The 21,281-nt window shown below is 37.4% G+C and overlaps 2 protein-coding genes across 2 annotated transcripts in view; one reads left to right on the forward strand and one right to left on the reverse strand.

Moving 5' to 3' along the window:
• LOC129943053 (uncharacterized) overlaps nt 1-9,126 on the forward strand; it is a 31,853-nt gene extending 22,727 nt beyond the window's left edge. The window contains exons 4-12 of the mRNA XM_056052261.1: nt 1,283-1,460; nt 1,621-1,847; nt 1,935-2,088; nt 6,405-6,544; nt 6,612-6,741; nt 7,653-7,778; nt 7,876-8,079; nt 8,139-8,317; nt 8,440-9,126. Coding sequence (XP_055908236.1) covers nt 1,283-1,460; nt 1,621-1,847; nt 1,935-2,088; nt 6,405-6,544; nt 6,612-6,741; nt 7,653-7,778; nt 7,876-8,079; nt 8,139-8,317; nt 8,440-8,757 — 1,656 coding nt within the window. The 3' untranslated portion in view covers nt 8,758-9,126. The remainder of the gene's footprint in view (nt 1-1,282; nt 1,461-1,620; nt 1,848-1,934; nt 2,089-6,404; nt 6,545-6,611; nt 6,742-7,652; nt 7,779-7,875; nt 8,080-8,138; nt 8,318-8,439) is intronic.
• A 2,729-nt stretch (nt 9,127-11,855) lies between these two features.
• On the reverse strand, nt 11,856-20,146 carry LOC129950845 (putative uncharacterized protein DDB_G0274435). Its single transcript, XM_056062767.1, has 2 exons — nt 19,410-20,146; nt 11,856-12,012 (listed from the first exon to the last, which is right to left on the reverse strand). Exons 1-2 carry the CDS (start codon nt 20,144-20,146, stop codon nt 11,856-11,858), a joined length of 894 nt encoding a protein of 297 aa, XP_055918742.1.
• Nucleotides 20,147-21,281: the final 1,135 nt, after the last annotated feature.

Genomic DNA, 21,281 nt, shown 5'->3' on the forward strand with positions numbered 1-21,281 from the left:
GCATTAAGTTTAAATAAAATAATTCCTTGGCTAAGTTGGTCAAAAGCTTTAGAAAAGTCAGTGTGTATACAGTCAACTTCATAACCTTGTTCTATAGCGTTTGAACATATGTTTGAGAATGTAAGGAGATCTGTAACGGTTGATCTTTTTTTCACAAAACCATGTTACTGTTCGCAACTGAGATTCTTACTAAATAATGCTAAACTTTCACAAACAACTTTGTTCCGACTTGTTACCTTTCTTGAAAATTGGTGTTAGAAATGACTTCTTCCATATACTTGGAAATTTGCCTGTATTTAGAGAAAGTTTAAATAAGAACGTAAGGGTTTCAAGGCATTACTACATTTTTTTAATACTATCGAGGAAATACCATCGGGTCCGGCTGAACACTCATCATTCAATGCAGATAAAAGATCAAGGACCGTACTCTGTAGCACAGATATGTGACTAAAGCTAGTTTACGAAAAGGAGTGAAATTTATGAAAATATACTTCATCAACTTCTTCAGGGCTATTAACAAATGACTCACGGAAATTTGTTGCGAATACGTTACAATATCAACCGTTTTACCGTGAAGTTAACTGAAAAACCGTCTGATTTTTTCTTTACGCTTACAAAATTCCAAAATTTTTCAGGATTCTCTTTGAAAGAGTGCCCATATAAGTAACAAAACAAGCATATAAGACTTCATAATTTGACAATTTCAGTACCCGTAGCATGATGTTTAGTGCTCATTCAAGAGGTCTTGGGTTCGATCCCTGCCTATGCCATCTAAGGTCTTTTCACGGGTACTGCCTATTGCGAAGAATTGACAAATTCTCCAAGAGTAACTCTTGTCATGAAAAAGTGCTTTCTCAAATTAGCCGTTCGGATTCGGCATATAAACTGTAGGTCCCCTCCATTCCTGACAACATTACTCACACACAGGAATGGTTGAGAGTTGTAAGTCACTAGGCCCTAGTTCTCAATGGACTGTTGCAACCCAATTTATTTTATTTATTAAATTGACTATTTCAGAGAGCCTGAAAAATCCTTTTGTTTTAAAAATAAGTATCTCAAAAACTTTAACATTGAAAGAGTAATTTTAATGTAGGATTTGAAATAAGTTATAGAAAACAATTGAAAATGAGGAATAGCCAGGAACAGAACCTTGTTTGCCAGTATTACTTAAGTCGCTACGTCTTTATTCCTTTAAAATTATCTAAATTTACTTCTTATGTGAAGCTTTTATTCAAAATTTATTATTTTTATTTTAACTTATTCTTTTATTTAATTTTCACAGAGTGTCCATGCCATAGAAAGATCTTCCAGAATAACTGATTACCGATTTATAAAAGAAGTCAATGGAGCCCTCACTATTACAAATGCTATGTTAGAAGATGATGGCAAATGGCAGTGTGAGGCCGAAAATGTGAATGCGTATATAGAAAATGCGCGCCCTGTTAAACTAATAATTTTAGGTAAATTTAATTTCCTTTTTAGTGCTGAACAGTTGTTGGAAATAGCTTTGAAATAAAACTAAATAAATAACTAGCTAAAGATAAACTTTAATCTCCAACAAAATAATTGTTTCATATTCAAAAGCCATTAAGTTTAAAACTATTTTAATATATATTTTAGACCGTCCAAAGGCACCTTATTTACTAATAGATTCAAGACGCTTAGATGCGGGAAATATTTTTGTACCTGTAAAGGAGAATTCTGAACTTAACCTAGCATGCATAAGTGAGGGTGGTAATCCAAAACCAACTCTTACATGGGAAGTTCTTTTGAGTCCTGGTGTAGACCGACATGCACAAAAAGTTGCCGCTGAAGTTCTTGAATTGGAAGAAGTTAAAAAGGATAAAGTAAGTAGATTCTTAATAATATTTTTGTATTTTTGTTTCTATGAATTTTACTCATAATTTATTCTTTTGTAATTTTTAATTTTACAGACCAAACAACCATATAAAATAAATGCAGGTGCCAAAAGTGAAGCACGTTTACCAGCTGTTTATAGAGCACATCATAATGCAAAGATACTTTGTGTTATGGAACATCCAACTCTTAAAATGAGGCAAAATGCTTCTCTTCTATTAGATGTACAATGTAAGTGATATTTACATTTTTAATTATAAAGAAGAAAATGGTTTCGTTTTATTTTTTGAAACATAAATATCTTACATGAATTTAAAATATTAAATTTATTCTGAAAGGAATACGTTATCTTTATTCGTTTTACGATTTTAAAATCATGAAATTAAAGCATGTACAATCCTTTAAAATGTTTATTATACGAACGGAAAGATCAAAATTAAAATGGAGGAAAATTATGTCAAACAATCGGAAAAAAACTAAAAAAAAAAACGTATAAGTCCGAGTGAAGAACTACCTCCATTGTCGTTTTAAAGAGCACAGACATTTGTTTGTAATGTACAGGCACTCAAGGGGTTATTAATACCCTTAATATGTTTACGTTTAAACACAGTGCGAGTGTTAGGGAAATAGGGAAGGAATTTAAAGGAGATACCGATCCACATTGGTCTTACAATTTTGAATATTAAAATAAGAGAGAAGAGTTCGGAAGAGCATTCCACATTTTCAATAAGTGGTTAAAAAAAGAATCTCCATACTTAACAGTACGTCAGAAATAGGACTCAAGGCTAAACTGATGATCATTCCTGGAGGTGCGAGCATTACGGCTGATTTGTTTAAGGGGCGGCAATGCAACCAGCTAATTTGACAGAACATGGTTTTTAAAAATATCTGTAAAACAACGAAAGGCATGAAGTATTGCGGCGGTATTCGAGTGCTGTAAATGTTCCAGTTATAGTTCTATAGCATATTATTTTCAAAGCTCTTTTTTGGATTCTACCTAAAAGACTTAAAATTATATTACAGCCACATCAGAAGGGATGAACAATTATATGCACCTTTGGAGAAAACCTAAGCACCTAGCAGTGTTTTTGGAAATATTAAATATTTTTCTAGATGCAAGTGCTGCTCATTGATAGCGGCATCGGGCTTACGTTAACGACAGGAGACAGCATTGAGTTTTTTTAGCATTAAATTCTACACGGTGCTTAATTTCCCATTGGACAATACTATCGAGATCGAAATTTAATGAGCTCATCAAACGCTGCCGTTGAAGTTCCACATCCGAAGGACAAGGATGTGAATCTAGAAACGAATATGTAAAGCTGAGAGTTCTATCATCAGCGAAACAGTTTGATTGATTAGAGCTGGCAGACAAGAGTTCGTTTATGAATATGAGGAAGGGAGTCGGAGATAAAACAGAGCCCTGGAGATATTATTATTTATTTTATGAGTTTCAAATTTGTAACCATCCAATACTGTTTGTTTTGAACGTTAGAAAAGTATTTGCTAATCCAATAAAGAAGAGACTCATCAATACTAAAAGTACGTATTTTCGAAAAGAGCGCTTGCTGCCAAACTCTACCAATTGCTTTTGTAATATCAATTGCAATAATCTTACTTTCTCCGAAACGGTGTAAAGATTTGTTCCACTGAGATCAACAGTAGACCTATTGCTACGAAAACCATACTGTTGGCCATTAAGAAGCTTCTGTTCTTCGAAATATTTCTTGAGCTGATAATCAATAAGCGTTTCCATGTCCTTTTAAAGAAGGGACGTTAGTGCTTTTGGACGTTAGTTGGAGGGGGAGGAGGATTCATCCTTTTTAGGGACAGGCTGGACAAATGCTGATTTTCCTCTACTCGGAACACGACCTGAAGATTGGCTTTACCAATCGAGCTCACATAGTGAGTGTCGTTGTGGACGAGCGTTGGAACCGAAGTTGACGTGGTGTTTCAATGGTTTTTTTTTAAAGAAAGGTTTACTACCTTTGGGACATTGTAGTTTTGGTTCGTCAAACATGTTTATTGGAGGCCTTTTTAACTGTTTGAACTTCTTCCGGTTTTCCTTAGTTTGTTTGGCTTTATAACAACGGAAACTCACATTTCTAATCATAATAACATCTTCACAGCCCGAATCAAGTCATGAGTTCTCTTTGGGTTTAATAGATTTCACCCTATTCTATTTAGATAAAGTGGCTCATTCCACAAATAAAAAAGAGGCTGGGATGCGACCCACACTGATAACTTCCCATCCCGTCTGTCGATTTGGCTTGCTTAAAAGTTTGTCTATATGTATTTTTACCAAATTTGTGCACTATTTTTTGTAGATTTTATTTTTTATGAAAAAAACGGACTGTTGGATTTTTATATAAAAATTTCTGAATATTGAAAACAATATTTTCTGTGAAATAAAATAAGTTTGAAGCCAATATTTTTAATTTTTGAAAAGCTATTTGAGCCGAAAGTAAATTTTTACCAAGTTTTAGTATTGTTTTTTTTTTAGAGTTTTATTTTTTGTAAAAAAAACTGTCAATTCGAATTTTTTAAAAATTTTACCAAATGTTGAAAACAATATTTCTTATAAGATAATATTAGTTTGAAGTCAATATTTAAAATTTTTGAAGAGATATTTGAGTCGAAAATCAATTTTTACCAACTTTTATACATTTTTTTTTCAGGTTTTTATTTTTTGTAAAAAAAACTGTCAATTCGATTTTTCTCAAAACTTGTCTTAATGTTGAAAACAATATTTCTTATAAGAAAAAATTAGTTAGAACCTATTATCTCAAAGTTTTTAAAAGATATTTGAGTTGAAAATCATTTTTTACGAACTTTTGTTAATTTTTTTTTGGTTTTTAATTTTTTTTACAAAAACTGTCAATTCGACTTTTTTCAAACTTTAACTGAATGTTGACAAGAAAATGTTTTGAAAGATTAAAGTGAATTAAAGCCAATATCTCAAAGTTTTGAAAAGATATTTGAGTCGAAAATCAATTTTTACCAACTTTTATACATTTTTTTTAGGTTTTTATTTTTTGTAAAAAAAACTGTCAATTAGATTTTTCTCAAAATTTTATCAAATGTCAAAAACATTATTCTTCGTTGCACAAAATTGTTTTAGAGATGAAATCATATTTCAGTCGTAAAATTTTGGAGGTGACAAAATATTTTTTTCAGTTTTATTGATTTATAAAAAAACCGTTATATTGATTTTTTTCAAAAAATATACTTGTTTGGTATCATGTTTTCATATATTATATAAAATTTAATTCAAGTCTCTAGCGTTTTTGGTTCGTAAGATATTAAAATTTTCACCTTTTTTTCAAACTGCTATGGTAAAAAAACCACCCACGCAATTTTGTTGATAGCCCTTTCCTGATCTTTCTGCCTTATTATCTGTATAACAAAATTTATTTGAAGTCGATATCTCTTCTGGTTCTTGAGCTATGGACGACGAAAAAAACGCGAACGTACGGACGTACAAACGTACGTACACACGCACGCACAGATATCTTTCTAAAAATCTTTTATTTCGACTCTAGGGACCTTGAAACGTCGAGAAATGTCAAAATTTTCAATTTGACAAATCGGACCCATTACAATAACTTCCTATGGGAAGTTAATAAATTTGGAAGCATCTGCGCTGGAATCTACGACACTATCGAGGAAGCACCAGTTAAAGTTCCTGAAGAATTCATTGAAACCGTCCCAATTGCCTAACTCATATTGCCAAACGGTTCGTTCACAAAAGAGTCTGCTTGCTTTAAATGGGTTTTTTGACATGAGAATTTTGCAGATACGATACAATGGTCTCATGTTCGTTGAGGCGGTAATACACTGATTGCTTATTTATTAAGGTCAGAGGTAGGAAACAAGTCTAGATTTTTAGGCGGATTGACAAGCAACGTTAGGGATTCAAGTTGATTAATCGACAAGCTGAATCAATTGATTTAACTCAGCAAAGACCTGAACACACCTTTTTTCGAGTGTGGTCTGGCCAGAATAGCGAAGGCAAGACGAATTGTGTATATTAAAATTGGCCGCGATGACGATTTTAATGTGAGAATAATTAGCAACAATTCTTTGAATTGAGCCAGACAGACCTTCAAATTCGTTAAAAGTTCAATTTCTGTCTATATTTGGACTTCGTCAAAGAAAACATACGTGAATGATGTGCTTATTTACCCTGAACTTCAACCATATGAAGTTAAAGTTTGTGTTAGAGCACAAACCGTATTGTGGCTGAATGATGGGGAAAAATTGTGGCACTAAGTTACATACATCCATTTAGATTAAATTTCGAATGATCAGAATCTTCACATATTTGAGTTTAACTCTATGCCAAAACAGTTGACCTGTTTGACACAGTGTGGACATACATATGTGGCATTACAGTTCTTTTTTAGATCACGATTGTTGCTAAAATCCACCCTGAATTTATCCAACATTCCAATGTTCAAAACTAATAACAATGACACCAAAAAACCCATAAAGATTGGGTTCATTACTTAAACAAAAAAATTTAAATTCATTCTTATTAATTTCAGACACACCCTCATTTGCTATATCAAGAACTCCTGGATTTGGATATCCACTTCGGGAGGGTATTGAAGTATCCTTAAAGTGTGATGTTGACTCAAATCCAGCAAGTGTCCCAAGATGGCAAAAAGACGACGGGGATACACCGGTAAGAGATATTATTTTTTCTAAAAGTTCCTTAATTATTTTTTTTTTAATTTTTATTTAATTAATAGGTGCCACAAACTGGAGATGGTTTTCTTAATTTTACATCAATCCGGAGGGAACATTCTGGCTGGTATAAATGTACATCGCGCCATTTAAACTATCAATACTCAAGCATCGGTTACTATTTGAGTGTTAGATGTAAGTACAAGAATATTTTACCTTAAAACCAATGGTATCAGAGAACATTTTTCATTAATTTTGAAAGATAGAAAGATTGTTTATCATTTTAAATTCAGAAAAAAATTCATTTTGAAACAACTTGTTTGAGCTTAGAAAACAGACTTAAACATTTCCTTAGCTACATTTATTATTAACTCTCCATTAAACTTAATGTCAACATTTAACATGGGCAGTTTTTTATTTTATGAAATATCCCTTAGTGGCAGATTTAAATTTAATGAGAAGCGAATAAATTAGATTTTAAGACTTAATGATATTTTATTAATGATTTTTCTACAAATATTAACCACAGTTTTAACTTTAGGATTTTCTTGCAAGTTTTCTAATAAGAGGTTTCGTTTTGAAAGCTTTTATAAGAAAAATAAAATATGATATCAGAAATTCACGTATTAAAAGAAATTTAAACAAAATTGCTCAATTTTACTGTCAGAAATCTGAGAACATGAACATTCTCTTGATTCGATTTCTTAAGAATTCTTTATCTCACAACTCAATAAGGATACAAAATTTTGAGCACTTTGCAGTCTCAGATTAAAATTTTTCAAGAAAACTTTCCCAACTGTGCTTTTTCTTCAAGTTGATCACGATTAGCAAACAAGACTTTTCGATTTTGCGTCTAAAAACTGAAACCCTTATTAACAAACGCTTGGCAAGATGGTGCATAAATCGTGGCCTTATCTAAAAATGGTTCAAATTTTTTTTGAAAATATTTGAATACAAAATTTAAGGAATAATTTTTCGATGATAGTCAAAACTTGTGACTTCTTTTCTTTTTTTACTTTTTGCTTCAACGGGCTCAAAGATACAATTTTAGATTTTGAAAAATATAAAATTAAAAATATAAACAGATTTTCTTATGTATGACTTAGACGATTCGGTTGATGTTACATCGGAGCCAGATGATCAGGATGTGTCTGTTGCAGCATCACATAATCCAAATAAAGGACAGATGGAAGTCCAATTGGGAGGAGCTGTAACACTACAATGTCCTCCAGGTAATGAAAAGGTCTTAATTTTTTTCTTTTTTCTTTTCAAAAGCCATTTTCGTAAGAAAGAAGTCGAGTTAAAAAGCTTTTTCCTTATATTTTTTAGGATCACTTGGTTGTTGGTCACATCTAGATCCTGTTACTGCTCGATTAAGAGGTCTAGGTCATGGGCTAACAACAGCAACAGGTCAATTTTCCATTAAGGATGTTATTTATCAGGATGCAGGCACATATAAATGTATTGGTCATTCGACAAAAAATAATAAGAAAAGACTCGAAGTGCTTCAAACAATTGGGTTACTTGTAAAAGGTAAGAGCTTTCAATTGATGAAAAATCACCCAGTGATCTAATTAATATGGTTTCTTCAGGTGTTCCAACAGTTGTTGCTCGTAATGCAACACCAGTAGCATATCCCGGGTCACCTCTTCATCTTTCTGTCGAATTCTGTGCCAATCCACCGGCACATGCCGCACGTTGGTTGCATGGTGATAGAGTTTTTACTCCTGGAAATCAATATGGAAGCACTGTTCTCGCTTATGGAGTAACGGTAAGGAAAACTATTAAGAGCTATCGTGTTTGCAGCTAGTTTTGAAATCCCCAATACTATCCCTTTTATTTTTTTACATTGTTCCGAATTCTATAAAAAGCATTATTTTATATTTTTTTTAGGACCTTCCTACACCGTTTTGCAAGGAAGCCCGTCTGACTTATGTAAGCATGCACGAGAGGGTTCCTAGAACATTTTACTTTATTGTCTCATCACCAAGTGGTGTTGCAGAAGCCGTATTCAAAGTTAACTTCACTATAAGATATCGATCAATGACCAATAAAATGGACAACGATGACGAAGAATTGAGTGAACCCGAAGAAATTCAATTCCCAGTTTTTGGAACTCCTGATGGTGGAGCTATATCAAACCACCACATCGCCCAGTCACTAATGATCAAAATAATTATTTTATGTTTCCTAAGCCGAATATTCATATAATAGTAAAAATTTATTTAACAAAACAAAAACAAAAAACAAATAAGAGAGCAATTAAGGTGACATATATAGATATTCATTATATACCAAACATTAAAAATATAAGTTTTTTGGTTGTTTAATTTTACAAAACAAAAACAAACAAATATATAATTATATTATGTATTATTATTATTAATTAAATAATTAACGTAAATAAGTGATAAGTTAAAATTGTTCTATTTTCTGTATAAAAACATAAAATGGTGTTATTTCCATTAAGTATAAAAGAGAGTACTGTCCCTATATGAACATCTCCTTTGTAAAAACAAAACAAAAACATTATAAGTAAGAGGAAAGTGCATTTGATATTTTAATTAAACAAATTTATAAAATAAAGGATATAAATATTTTATTTTTAATGTGTCCTGCTCAAAAGCAGGAGAATAATTTCTAACATGAGAAGTTTTACTACCACCAGATCGGTGAATCGAGGCACTCCCCAAGGTGGAGTCCTTTCGCCTCTTTTATGGAACATGGTAGTAAACGACTTACTTACAGCATTGGAAACAGAAGGTTTCAAGGTGATTGCCTACGCTGACGACGTTGCGATATCCGTATCTGGGAAGCACCCCCAAGTTCTCTCGGAACTCCTACAAAATGCCCTAAACAGGCTAACTAAATGGGCTAAGCAATGTGGATTGGACGTCAACCCACATAAAACAGAATTAATACTCTTTTCGAGAAGATATAAAATTCCTCAGATTAGCCCACCCAAGATTAAAGGAATACCATTAAGCTTTTCCGACCAAGCTAAATATTTGGGCCTCATTTTAGACAAAAAACTAAATTGGAAGGCAAATATTGATGAAAGAGTCAAAAAGGCTACTGTACCGCTTTTTACTTGTAAAAAGGCCATAGGATCAAAATGGTGCTTCTCCCCAAAAATAACCCACTGGCTATACACTTCGGTAATCAGGCCGATACTCATTTATGGAGCCGTCGTATGGTGGACCGCACTGGACAAGATGGTAAATCTAAATAAACTCATTAAAGTCCAGCGGTCAGCAGGTATGTGCATCACAGGAGCACTTCGCACAACACCAACCGCAGCACTGGAAGTGCTTTTAAACCTAACACCACTTGACATCTTCTCTAAAAAGGTGACTGCCAACTCATGTGTAAGGCTTAGAGCCACCTCTCAATGGACCAGTAACAATACTGGACATACAACTATTCTAGACAATTTCAGATCTATCCCAGATCGCTTAGACTATACCACCCCAAAAATTGTATTTGGTAAAAGATTCCATGTGTCCATCCCTTCAAGATCCTCCTGGGAAGAAGAGGGACCCCTGGAAGACGATGCGGTACACTTCTATACTGACGGTTCAAAGACCGATCACGGAGTTGGAAGTGGTATCTTTTCAGAACAACTGAATCTCAGTCTATGCTATAGACTTCCCAATCAATGTAGTGTATTCCAGGCAGAAGTAATGGCGATTAAAGAAGCACTATCCTGGCTCAAAGAAAACGTTATATCTTGTAAGGATATACGAATCTTCTCGGACAGCCAAGCCGCTCTTAAATCTCTCGCGTCTGTCTCCACAAACTCTCGAACAGTTCACGATTGTCAATCATCTCTGAAGGAGATGACGGAACAGTTTAACATTCACCTCATTTGGGTGCCGGGCCACAGAGACATTCCGGGAAATTGCAAAGCCGATGAGCTCGCCAAAAACGGAACACTTCTGCCTTATGTTAGACAAAAACATAACATAGGAACACCACTTGCTACATGCAAATATCTTCTCAAGCAATATGCTTTAGAAACAACGAATACTAGATGGTCACAAAGTACCACCTGCCTGGCAACCAAGCAAATATGGCTAAGTATTGACTTAAAACGGTCAAAAGGCTTGATATCACTGAGCAGACAAAGTATAAGCTCTATAATTGGAGTAATAACAGGACACTGCCTCATAGGTAGACATGCTCTGAGGCTAGGGGTCTACACAAATGACTTCTGTAGAAGCTGCATGGACGAGGAGGAAGAGGAAACAGTCCAACACCTTCTATGTACATGTCCAGCACTCTCTATTAGAAGGAATTACTTTCTCGGTAATTCCTTCTTCGATAATACCAGTGAACTGGCAACGATTGACACAAAACGTCTCTCTAACTTTATTAAAAGTACAAAATGGTTTGTTTAAATTCATTACTCTCCCATGAGTAACCTCATTAGTGGTATCACAATGGACCCTTGAGGTCTACGTGTGTCAATGATATCTGGACAGCCACTCCAACCTAACCTAACCTAATGTGTGGATTTATGTAACATAAGGCAGGTTCAGACGATATAAGGGGCTTGAAAGTTAGGCAAGTTTCTTTTATCTGATTGGTCAGCTGCCAAAAAATTACCTTCCAATTAAGACAGCTTTATTGGAAAGTTGACTGGAAATAAAAATCTCCCTAACTATCAAGTCAAGTCAACGTATGTCAAAATGACAATTGATCATGTTTTTTCATTCAACTAAAAGCTGAACTTTATTACTCCATGATATATTTATTTTTTGCACAATTCTATTTCATGTTTTGTGTTAAAGGGTTCCTTGTCAAATTGGAAAATAAATAACAAATATTTCTTCACAATATGAAATGCCAATCGTGATGGACTTGAAGAAGAATGTTTTGTAGACAATAATGTTTTTTATAGTTTATTTACTATTAGCTGAAGATAGTGGTTAGTGAAGTAGAATTCCAAGTTTGAAATTTATAACACTTGAAAAACTAAATAGCTGTTTTAGTCGAAATTTACATTCAAAGGATGCAGTTGACTGCAAATGAAGGCCCTTATGTTGTCTGAACCTGCCCATAATAATGTCGACGACGTGCTACAACCAGAGAAGGAACTTTCTGTAGATACCACATGATGAAGGGTCACTCTTTACGTGGTTTGAAGCTGGCAACACTAGCATTTGGTATCTGTCAAACGCAGCTGTCATTTGAAGTGTCATAATAATAACACAAGCCAACAAACCCTACAACATGATGTTATGGTCTTATTGCGAGAGAAGTTTAATGGTAGCTTTATTTTACGTTTTGGCGAAGTCGATTGGCTACTAAGATAATGAGCTTTGATAGCCTGGGTATACGGGATACTTGTCAAGCGACAAGCTACAATTGGCTCCCAACATCTTCGAACCATTTAAAACTGAAGGCATAATACCAGCCGAACTACAAAAACCCTCACACATAATTGACATAATTGCACCAATCCTTGAGGATACAATAAATATAAATACAAATAATAGCTGTCTATATCTGGTTCATATTCTCCCAGCATGGAGAGAAGTTAAAGTTGTTTGTTTACCCAAAGTAAGTAAGTCAAACAACATTCCTTCTTAAGACATTAGAAAGATTGATTGATATCCATTTAGAGACAAGTATTGATACAAGACTTCTGTCTATGTCTCAACATGCCTACAGTTAAGACAATTCGGTTTAAACGGCGGCACCAGAACTGAACGCGCCATCAAATACTCCCTCCATCATAGAGATTTTACTATGGTTGCTGTCCTTGACATCAAAGGCCCTTTGTAGAGAGTTCGCTTAGGGAGTTAATTCATTTAATGCTGATTAGCAGAATAATTAACTCAAAACTGAGCAAATCTTCTGAATGCGGAAGGTTTCTATGCCTAAGGTTTCTGTGCCTATGCGAATGATGTTTCTATAGTAGTTTCAGGAGAGCATCTTAACGGCCTTAAGAATTCTTACAAAATGCCTTAGACTAACTGGATTGGGTGCTAACCCACACAAAACCGAATTAGTTCTATTTTCGAGGAAATACAAAATTCCATTTGTTAACCCTCCCTATATTAAAGGAATCCTATTAAAGTTCTTAGTACCTGTGTCTTATTTTAGATAAAGAACTAAATTGGAAACGCAATGTAAATGAACAGTCAAAAAAGCTACTCTTCTTGCAAAAAAGCTATTAGTAATAAATTAGGCTTGCAGTCCCGAATTACGCATTGGTTACACACATTGGTAATCAGACCGATTTTAATGTACGTTGTGGCCATATCTGTAACATACGGTCGGAAGAAAGCATGCCCGATGAATCGAACCTCAGTATTGTTTGCCCGATCCTGAAAAAAGGAGATCCTCTAAACTGCACCAACTATAGAAGAATCAATCTACTTAACATCGCTTCGAAATTCTTCTCTGCCGTAATATTTGAACGTCTAAAGCCCATCGTCAACAACCTGATAGATCCTTATCAGTGTGGTTTTAAACCAGGAAAGTCCACAGTCGATCAAATATTCACATTACGGCAGATTCTGGAAAAAACCAAGAACACCAAATCGACAACCACCATCTTTTCATTGATTTCAAGGCCGCATAGACAGCATCTACAGGAACGAGTTGTATAGAGCCATGTCTAGTTTTGGCATCCCTGCCAAACTCGTCCGTTTGTGTAGGATGACTATGGAAAATTCATGCTGCTCCATAAAGGTTGGAAACAACTTAACAGAGCTTTCGATATCAAAAAAGGTTTTAGACAAGGTGATGCGATGTCAAGCGATTTTTTTGACAACGTTCTTATAAGAATAGTGCAGAGCTCACACGTCAACACTAGAGGTTTTTTTTGGGCTAATAAAGCAATTAAGTGGCAATTTGATATTAGGATGACCAAAGTGTCGCTATATAAGAACCTTATTATCCCCGTCCTGCTATACGGTGCAGAAGAATGGACTATGACAAAAGCGGATGGGTCGTTTCGAGAGAAAAGTTCTTCGTGTGATCTTCGTGTGATGGAACGACGAGCTGGACGGGCTGTACAGCGACGTAGACTTAGCCAGAAGGGTAAAAGTCCAACGACTAAGATGGCTAGGTCATGTAGAGCGCATGGAAACTAATACTCCGGCCCGGAATGTCTTCGAATCAAAAAACACCCACAGGACAGCGCAGTAGAGGAAGACCGCGGATCAGGTGGCACCGTGGCACGCACAAGTGGAAAGTGACCTCACCCAACTTGGAGCGTAAAACTGGAGACATCTAGCTAGGGACCGAGCTAGATAGAGAAATTTGTTTGGTGGGGCCTTGTTCACACATGACTGTAGCGCCACCTTTAGTAAGTAAGTAAGTGGTATTATGGTGGACTACTTTCGAAAAAGCTATAAAATGCGACAAAATAAATAAAGTCCACCGTTCATCTTACTTATGTAAAAAAGGTTCACTACGCACGACCCCATGTGCGGCACTAGACACCCTACCCTACTCTACCTAACACCCCTTGATATATTTTGCAAACAAACAGCTGCAAGTTCTTCTATTCGCATCAAGGCTTCGTCGCAGTGGATTTACAAAACTATTGGCCATTCCGTAATTCTTAGGTATTTAGAATCAATTTCTAGCCAATTTCCAGATTTCTATATATTCCACATCTTTCTGGGAGAAAATAAGACGAGTCAGTCCACTTTTATATAGATCAATCACAAAAGAAGGAGTTGGTGGAGGTGTGTACTCTAAACGACTGAAATTAAGTCTCTCATTCCACATTCCCAATCATTGTAGCGTGTTCCAGGCAACACTTTAGGCGATAAGAGAACACTTGACCTGGCTTAAGGATAATGTGATATCAACATCTGATATCCGTATTTTCTCTGATAGTAAGGCCACTATCAAATCTCTGGACTATAACAGTCCATAACTGTTTTTTTTTTTTTTTTTTTCTAATTCATTTTTATTTATTCAATCTTAAACCTATCTTAAAGCTAGACAAAAATTCATAAAACTAGCCTAATTATCCATAACTTACAACTAACTTAATGGTCCCATACGGACACTCTAAGTTAAACTATAACACTTAAAACTAATGCCTTTCGGCCCTAAGATCTATTTTACTTCATTTAAATTTTATTTCATATATTTTTGTATTTATTAGAAAATTTTAACAAAAAACTAATATCAATATCCTTTTTTTATTTATTTTTACTTACAAACTACTTAAAGTTAGGTCCTTAAATAAAACTTAAACTACCTATTCTACCTATAAACTACTTAAAACTAGAACAACCACAGCAGCAAATCTAACTTTTTTGATTTTATATTTTACTGTCTTTTTTTTATGTTTTTTTTATTCCATGTTTTTTTTTTTTCTTTGATTTTTTTTGTTTTTAATTTTCTTTTGTTTTTTTTTTAATTTTGTTTGTATTTTTTTTTTGTGCCACCATGCCTATTCTACTTAAAACTAAACCCTAAAACTATAAAACAAGTATGTAAGCCGGCCAAGGCTTAAACCCCATCCCGACCTACCCATTATCAAGTGCCGATTGAAGCCACCAAAACTGGTTCTCCTGCTTCACCCTATCAGTTCGGTCCCGTTCGGACACAGCCCTACTGAACCGAAGGAGCTCTGCTCCGCCTTGTGCCATGACGTCCCGATTGTACAGGAGTCGCCTATCCACGGTTCTTCGTCTGACGTGGTAGATTAACGGGACTGCCAATCTATCCTGTATCAGACCGCATTTGTCTAAAAAGAGGAATGCCTCTGGTGGAATGAAGCCGCTCAAGCGTGCACTCTCTAAATACTCGTCGTTCGGATAGAACGTCCCGAAAATTAAATTGTTGGTCGAAGACATAGCTCTTGCAATGTGACCTCGAACGAGTTTTATCACGAAATTGTCAATTCTGTTGATTCGAGCCCCGTTGTACAGGTCCTCGTTGGAATAATAATGCACATAAGAAGATTCGGCTGTTCGATATAAGCCGGTACAGCGTCGTAAACACTGCCGCTCGAACACCCGAAACTTCTCCATCTGGGAAGGGGCAACGTTGAACCACACAGGACAACCATACACGATCATTGGCCGTATGAGGGCCATGTAGCAAATTACCTTCACTCTGGGGTCAAGCCGACTGCTAAAAAACAGCCGTTTCGTCAGAGCGAAGGCTCCTCTGGCCCTGGTCAGAGCAGCATTTATATGTCTGTCGAAATATAAATACTGATCTAACCAGATACCGAGGTACTTCACTACACTTTTGCTCGCTAATGGCTGCCCGTGAAGATCAACGATGACCATCTTGCGCCAATTCTTACACGTATCCCTCGTGGCCCTAGCCAACGGAGTCCGGAACAGAATTGTCTCTGACTTCTGGACATTTATTTTCAGTTTCCAGTCGTCGCAATATCGCTGAATCTTGTCGAAATCACGCTGCAAGAGAATTCTAATAACCTCAACCTTTCGGGCCGTTCTGTACGCAATTAGATCGTCGGCGTACGCAATTGCCTTTGTAAGACTACCTATCAGATCGCTGGTGTAAATGCTGAAGAGAATCGGCGAATTCACCGCTCCCTGTTGAAGACCATTTTTAATTGAGAATGTTGTGGTAGAAGTTACATTGCCACTTTTGACAACAAACTTTCTACCGTTAAGCATATCATAAAGCATGTACAACAATGGCTTGCTTATGCCAAGCCTGCTCAGTTTTAGGTAAAGACCCTCTAACCATACGGTGTCAAAGGCCTTTTCCAAATCAACCAGAACAGCACCTGTGCATTGTTGTTTTGATTTATTCCATTGGATATCAGAAACGAGTTTAGACGCAGCATGAATTGTGTCATGACCCGCCTTGAACCCGAACTGTTTATCCGGAATTATTTTGTTGTCCGCAGCCCACTTAGTCAGAGCCCTATTAATGATCTTTTCGAAAACTTTGCTGATACTCGGAAGAAGACTTATCGACCGAAGATTTGACGGGTTGGAGTTGTCCTTTCCCTTTTTCGGGAGAGGATGAACCACAGCGGTCTTCCAATGCACTGGATAATATGCATTATTCAGTGCATTATTGAAGAGTGTGGCGTAAATGTCAATTGCTTCCGTCGGTAAATGTCTTAGTACAACGTTGGATATACCATCGACACCTGCTGACTTTTTGTTTTTTATTGAATTGAAGATGAGCTGAAGCTCAACCTTCGTCACTAACATGGGACTTGGTCCCGTTTGCTCGGCGATTATGGCATTTGCCAAGGAATCGTCATTGAACCGCATGAAACCGCGGTTCTCAGATCGCCAATGTGTGATATCATTACGGAGGTAAAAGTGATTAAGTAGGGCTCTGTTTTCCAGGTCGTGGTTGGGGCGAATGCTGACATTCACCTTGTACACTTGCTGGAAAGCAGCTCCCACCGCCTCCACTTTTTCCTTCGGATCTTCAATTATGTAAAAGTCATCGTCAAAGATGGCTTCCTCTGGATCTATTTGCACTGTCCTGAGTACGTCTCTGTTCTCTTCAGTTCTTTGGAGTTTAAGACACGGAAGGTCATTATCGTTTTTTTTTCTGAATATCTTGTTGATTTTGGGGAACATACTAGGGTCACTCGAATTAACTGACCGGATCTTGCGGTCCCAGTACTTGTTAATTGATAGCCTGTAGTTCTCCTTAATCAACAGATTGACATTTTTTATTGACGATTTCAGTGTCCTAACCTCCAAGTCGCGTGGGTCTGTAAGTCGTCTGTGCAAGTTTTTGAGTCTGGTCAGTAAGCCACTCTTGTGCCTACGTAGTGCGTCAATTGTCGCGTTTCTGTAAGCGTCCATTTGGTCCCGTTCTTTGTACTTTGGGATTGTCCGTTCCATCGTTCGTTTTATTGTTTCGTCCATCTGTTGTAAGTGTTGGTCGATTTCTGTATTTGTCAGGTTTCTGTTGTTTGGTGGGGCTATGTCACTCGAACGAAGTTCTCTCGCTAGGGCATTGGTGAAACGAGGCCACCGCATCTTACTGTAATTGTAAGAATGCGTTGGAACGTATTCCTCCAACTCCACGCGTTCGTTCGGAATCTGCATTACAGCAGCCAGTCCGCAGTGATCACTGTCGTACTCGACTGTCTGTAAGCAGTTTCGCGGGTGATTACCCACTTTGTCTGTAACTGTCAGTCTGGTGTCGTACAGCAAAAGGTCCAGAAAGGACCCGCTTCTTGGATACGATGGCCTTTCAGTAGCCAGCAGGTCGACGCCATATTCAACGCTGTAAAGATTCATCAAATTAAAAAGATGATTACCTCTGGGATTACTATGTTGATTTCCCCAATCTTCATGTTTTGCGTTCAAGTCACCGGCCAAGATGAAATAGTTTTCTTCCAAGCTCAGTTTAAGTTCCCTAAAAACAATCTCGAGTTCTGATGCGAAGTAAGTGACCTGCGGAGCTCCAGCCGCATAAGCCGCAATCATATACATCCGCTTCCCTTGAGAGAGAGAGATGCATACAACGCAAACTTCTAGCGTCTTGAGCTTTCGCAATTCATTGTTGTATATTACTTTATAATTAATGCCTTTTCGTATAAAGAGGGCGACACCGCCCCCTTGAGTGGAGTCGGGCCGGTCTCTTCTTACGATATTGTAATTTTTATGAGTCAATTTGTGTTTGTGGTTTAGCTTAGTTTCGCTAGCCATAAACACATCGGGACTGTAGTCTTTCAACAATTGGAACATATTGGCTCTTCGTTCAATCCTAATCAGTGAATTTACATTCACAGCTAGGACTTTTAGGCGCGTCTCCGGCAGCGCGCCCATTATGGTCTAAATTGCGCCAGGCCAGGCAACAAAGAGTAGAGATGATCTACCCTTTTGCCTTGCTCCTTTATCTGACTTTGCAGTCCTGTTAGTTGACCTTGAATGCTCAACAACAAGGCTACAATGTCAGGCTGCACCTCTGGTGCCTTAGGCACAGGGGCCTTTGGGGCAACCGTTGGTGGAGCCTGTCTCGTGTTTCCACTCCCTGACACCATTTGGGCGTAAGAGAATTTGGGATCCACGAATTTTTGTGTTGGAGCCTGTCGAACTGTTCGACTTCTTTCGGCTTTTTGACTGGCCTGTTTTTGTTTAATTTCTTGGGGCTTAGGGCAACCCCTATAACTAGCCGGGTGCCCTTGGTTTCCACAAAGGACACACTTGAGCAGGGTCAAATCCTCAACCCGCTCCTTCCCCAGCTTGCACTCTCCTTCTTTGTGGGTTTCTCCGCACCTTACGCAACGCAACTGCATATTGCAGTTGGCATTGGCATGGCCAAACCTCTGGCAGTTCGTACATTGTAGAATGTCGTCGTGCCTTTTTAATGTCTCCCAGCGTACAGCTTGATTGTCGAGAGATTCGATTCTCTTGACACTATTAAAACTGCTCTGGGGCGATAATGTTACGAGGAACATTGGCAGCCTATAACCCCCTCGTCTGGACTTCACCGTTGTGAAAGGCTTGACCCCGATAAAATCGAGATCGTCACTGGCTTTTTGGCGGAGCTCAGCTAAGAGCTCCTCCGGTTCCGTGCAGGAACTTATGCCCTTCAGAAGGACCGTCTTAAACTTTTCACATTTTGGCGTGTAGCTGAAGAACTCAGCTGTGGCCTCTTTTAACAACCCTTTTACTAATTTGTATTCGGCCAGTGAGAAACACTGGACCGAATAATTCTTTTCTTTTTCATTTAATAGTTTAATTAGAAAATTGCCCTTAGTGGCCGACTTACATACCTGTTTTATGTCGTCCAGGTCAACTCTATGGGTCCTTATTGGTGGTATTTTTTCTTTCTTGGCCTGTGGTTGTTGCTGGTGTTGCTGCTGCTGTTTCTGCTGCTGTTGCTTCTTCTGCTGCTGTTGTTGAGGTTGCTGCTGTTGATGTTGCTCCTGCTGCTTCTGCTGCAGTTGTTTGGCCTTAGCCGAAGTCGATGGGCCCTCGGACATAGGGCCTGTCACTTCAGATGTCCTCTTTTTATTTTGCTCCGCTCCTGTGTTTTTGGGAGCGGGCTTGGCTTGTGGCTGTTTTTGCTGCTGTAGTTGTTGTTGCTGTTGTTTTTGCTGCTTTTGTTTTTGGGCTGCCTCTTGCTTTCGGCGCGCCTCTTGTTTCAGCTTTAGCTGACTGAGGAGGGGCTCTATTTCCTCCTTGAGCTTATTTAGGCTTTGCTCGAACTGGCTGATGGCTGCCTGTTTGTCTTGTAGGGCCTGCACCAGTTCTCTTTCATCTTGGAGGTCCGCCGCTACCTCCAAAGCCTTGTTTGTCTGCGGGACTGGCTCTGATAGGATTAAATCCTTATTCGAAGACCTGAAGAGCCCCTCTCCACCTTCGGACATGTACTCTGTTTTCTCAGACTCGGCGTAGTCTGAGAACTCACTCTCGGTGGTAACTCCTCCCTTACCCCGGTCCATGTCTTTTCGCATGTCCCGCCGCTTAGCGGGGTTGGCTCTCTCCACTTTATTTGGGCTATGCTTCTTTAGCCTCCTCTTTTGGTTTGTTGTTGCTGATGTCGCCTGGTCAGATGTTGTTGCTGTTGCTTGTGGTACTGTTACAGGCACCACCGTAACATCGCCTGATGTATTGGCAGAGGTATCTTTCGATACCCCCGCTTTCTTCTCCTTTACCATTTGCTTCTCTTCCCAATCGATGAAATCAACAATTTCTCGATTGTGAAAAAAAACAATAATGTTCCTCGTTGACTCTGCCTGGGACTCGAACCCACGACCCTTCGCTTTGTCTGCAGACGCCACCTCCACTGGGCTACCGATTTGTTATTTTAAACAGTGTTACACTGCTACTTATTTGTCAAACACTACAAATGCACTTTCTTTTTAAATGAAATTAAAAAATCAAATAACACTTGTATTCACTTTGAAAGTCAAAGAACGACTATAAGTCCATAACTGTCGATCATCTCTAATGGAGATTGCAACATTTTAATATTCACTTTTGCTGGGTGCCGAGCCATATAGACATTCTAGGAAACTGAAAGGCAGATAAACTCGCCAGGAATGGTACAGTACAACCCATTCCACGACGTTTGGCAAATGCGGGCATACCAATCGCTACATGTAAATTATTGCTAATGCGTCTTCTGATTCAATCTAATTTCTAACAACCCTGAAAGTGTAGATGGGCATTGTCTTGTTGAAAAATTAAAGGAAGAACTCCAAAAATTTAGTTTTTGGAAATGACTGTTTCAGCAAAAATTTATAGTTGTTTCAGTATAAAGTTATAGCTCCCACACCATTACTCCTGATGTACATATGTATGTCTATGATGCTTATCAAAATAATCTCATCCTTTCTCAGAACATGGAAATAAAAGTTTTAACTATCGAAACAGTCAAGATTAAAATTGTTTTTCATTTGAAAGGACAACGCGTTTCTATTTACTGCTCCAATCAACATGGTCTCATGTGAAATTCATTAGATGCTCCTTTGGCAATTGCCTCAAAATTGGTTTTTTTTTTAATTTTCTTCTCTTGATAGCATCACTTTTTTGTGTGATCCTTCGAACTGTTGCAATGCTTGCTAATACTTTGCTTTCGGCCCTTGTTTAGTCCCTGGTAGAGAGGAATTTTCCGTTTTCAGTTACACAACTTCCACAAAGTATAAAAAGTAAAAATCCATATCAAAATTGTTTGTATCATCCCATTTTTGACACTCGAATTAGGGCCTCAAAATTTTGAAGTGACGAATGTTTTGTTTTTTTTTTCGAGCTCAAACAAAACCAAAACAAGACCATTTTTCTTTAATAGCT

This window comes from Eupeodes corollae, chromosome 1 (genome assembly GCF_945859685.1).
Source record: "Eupeodes corollae chromosome 1, idEupCoro1.1, whole genome shotgun sequence".
Classification (NCBI taxonomy): domain Eukaryota; kingdom Metazoa; phylum Arthropoda; class Insecta; order Diptera; family Syrphidae; genus Eupeodes; species Eupeodes corollae.

Excerpts from the sequence above, each read along its gene's own strand:
- LOC129950845 (XM_056062767.1), bottom strand. The coding sequence starts at position 20,146 with ATGGTAAAGGAGAAGAAAGCGGGGGTATCGAAAGATACCTCTGCCAAT. Across the intron at positions 12,013-19,409 it reads CTGCAGCAGAAGCAGCAGGA|GATTGGTGCAATTATGTCAA; the intron begins GCAACATCAACA and ends TGTATCCTCAAG.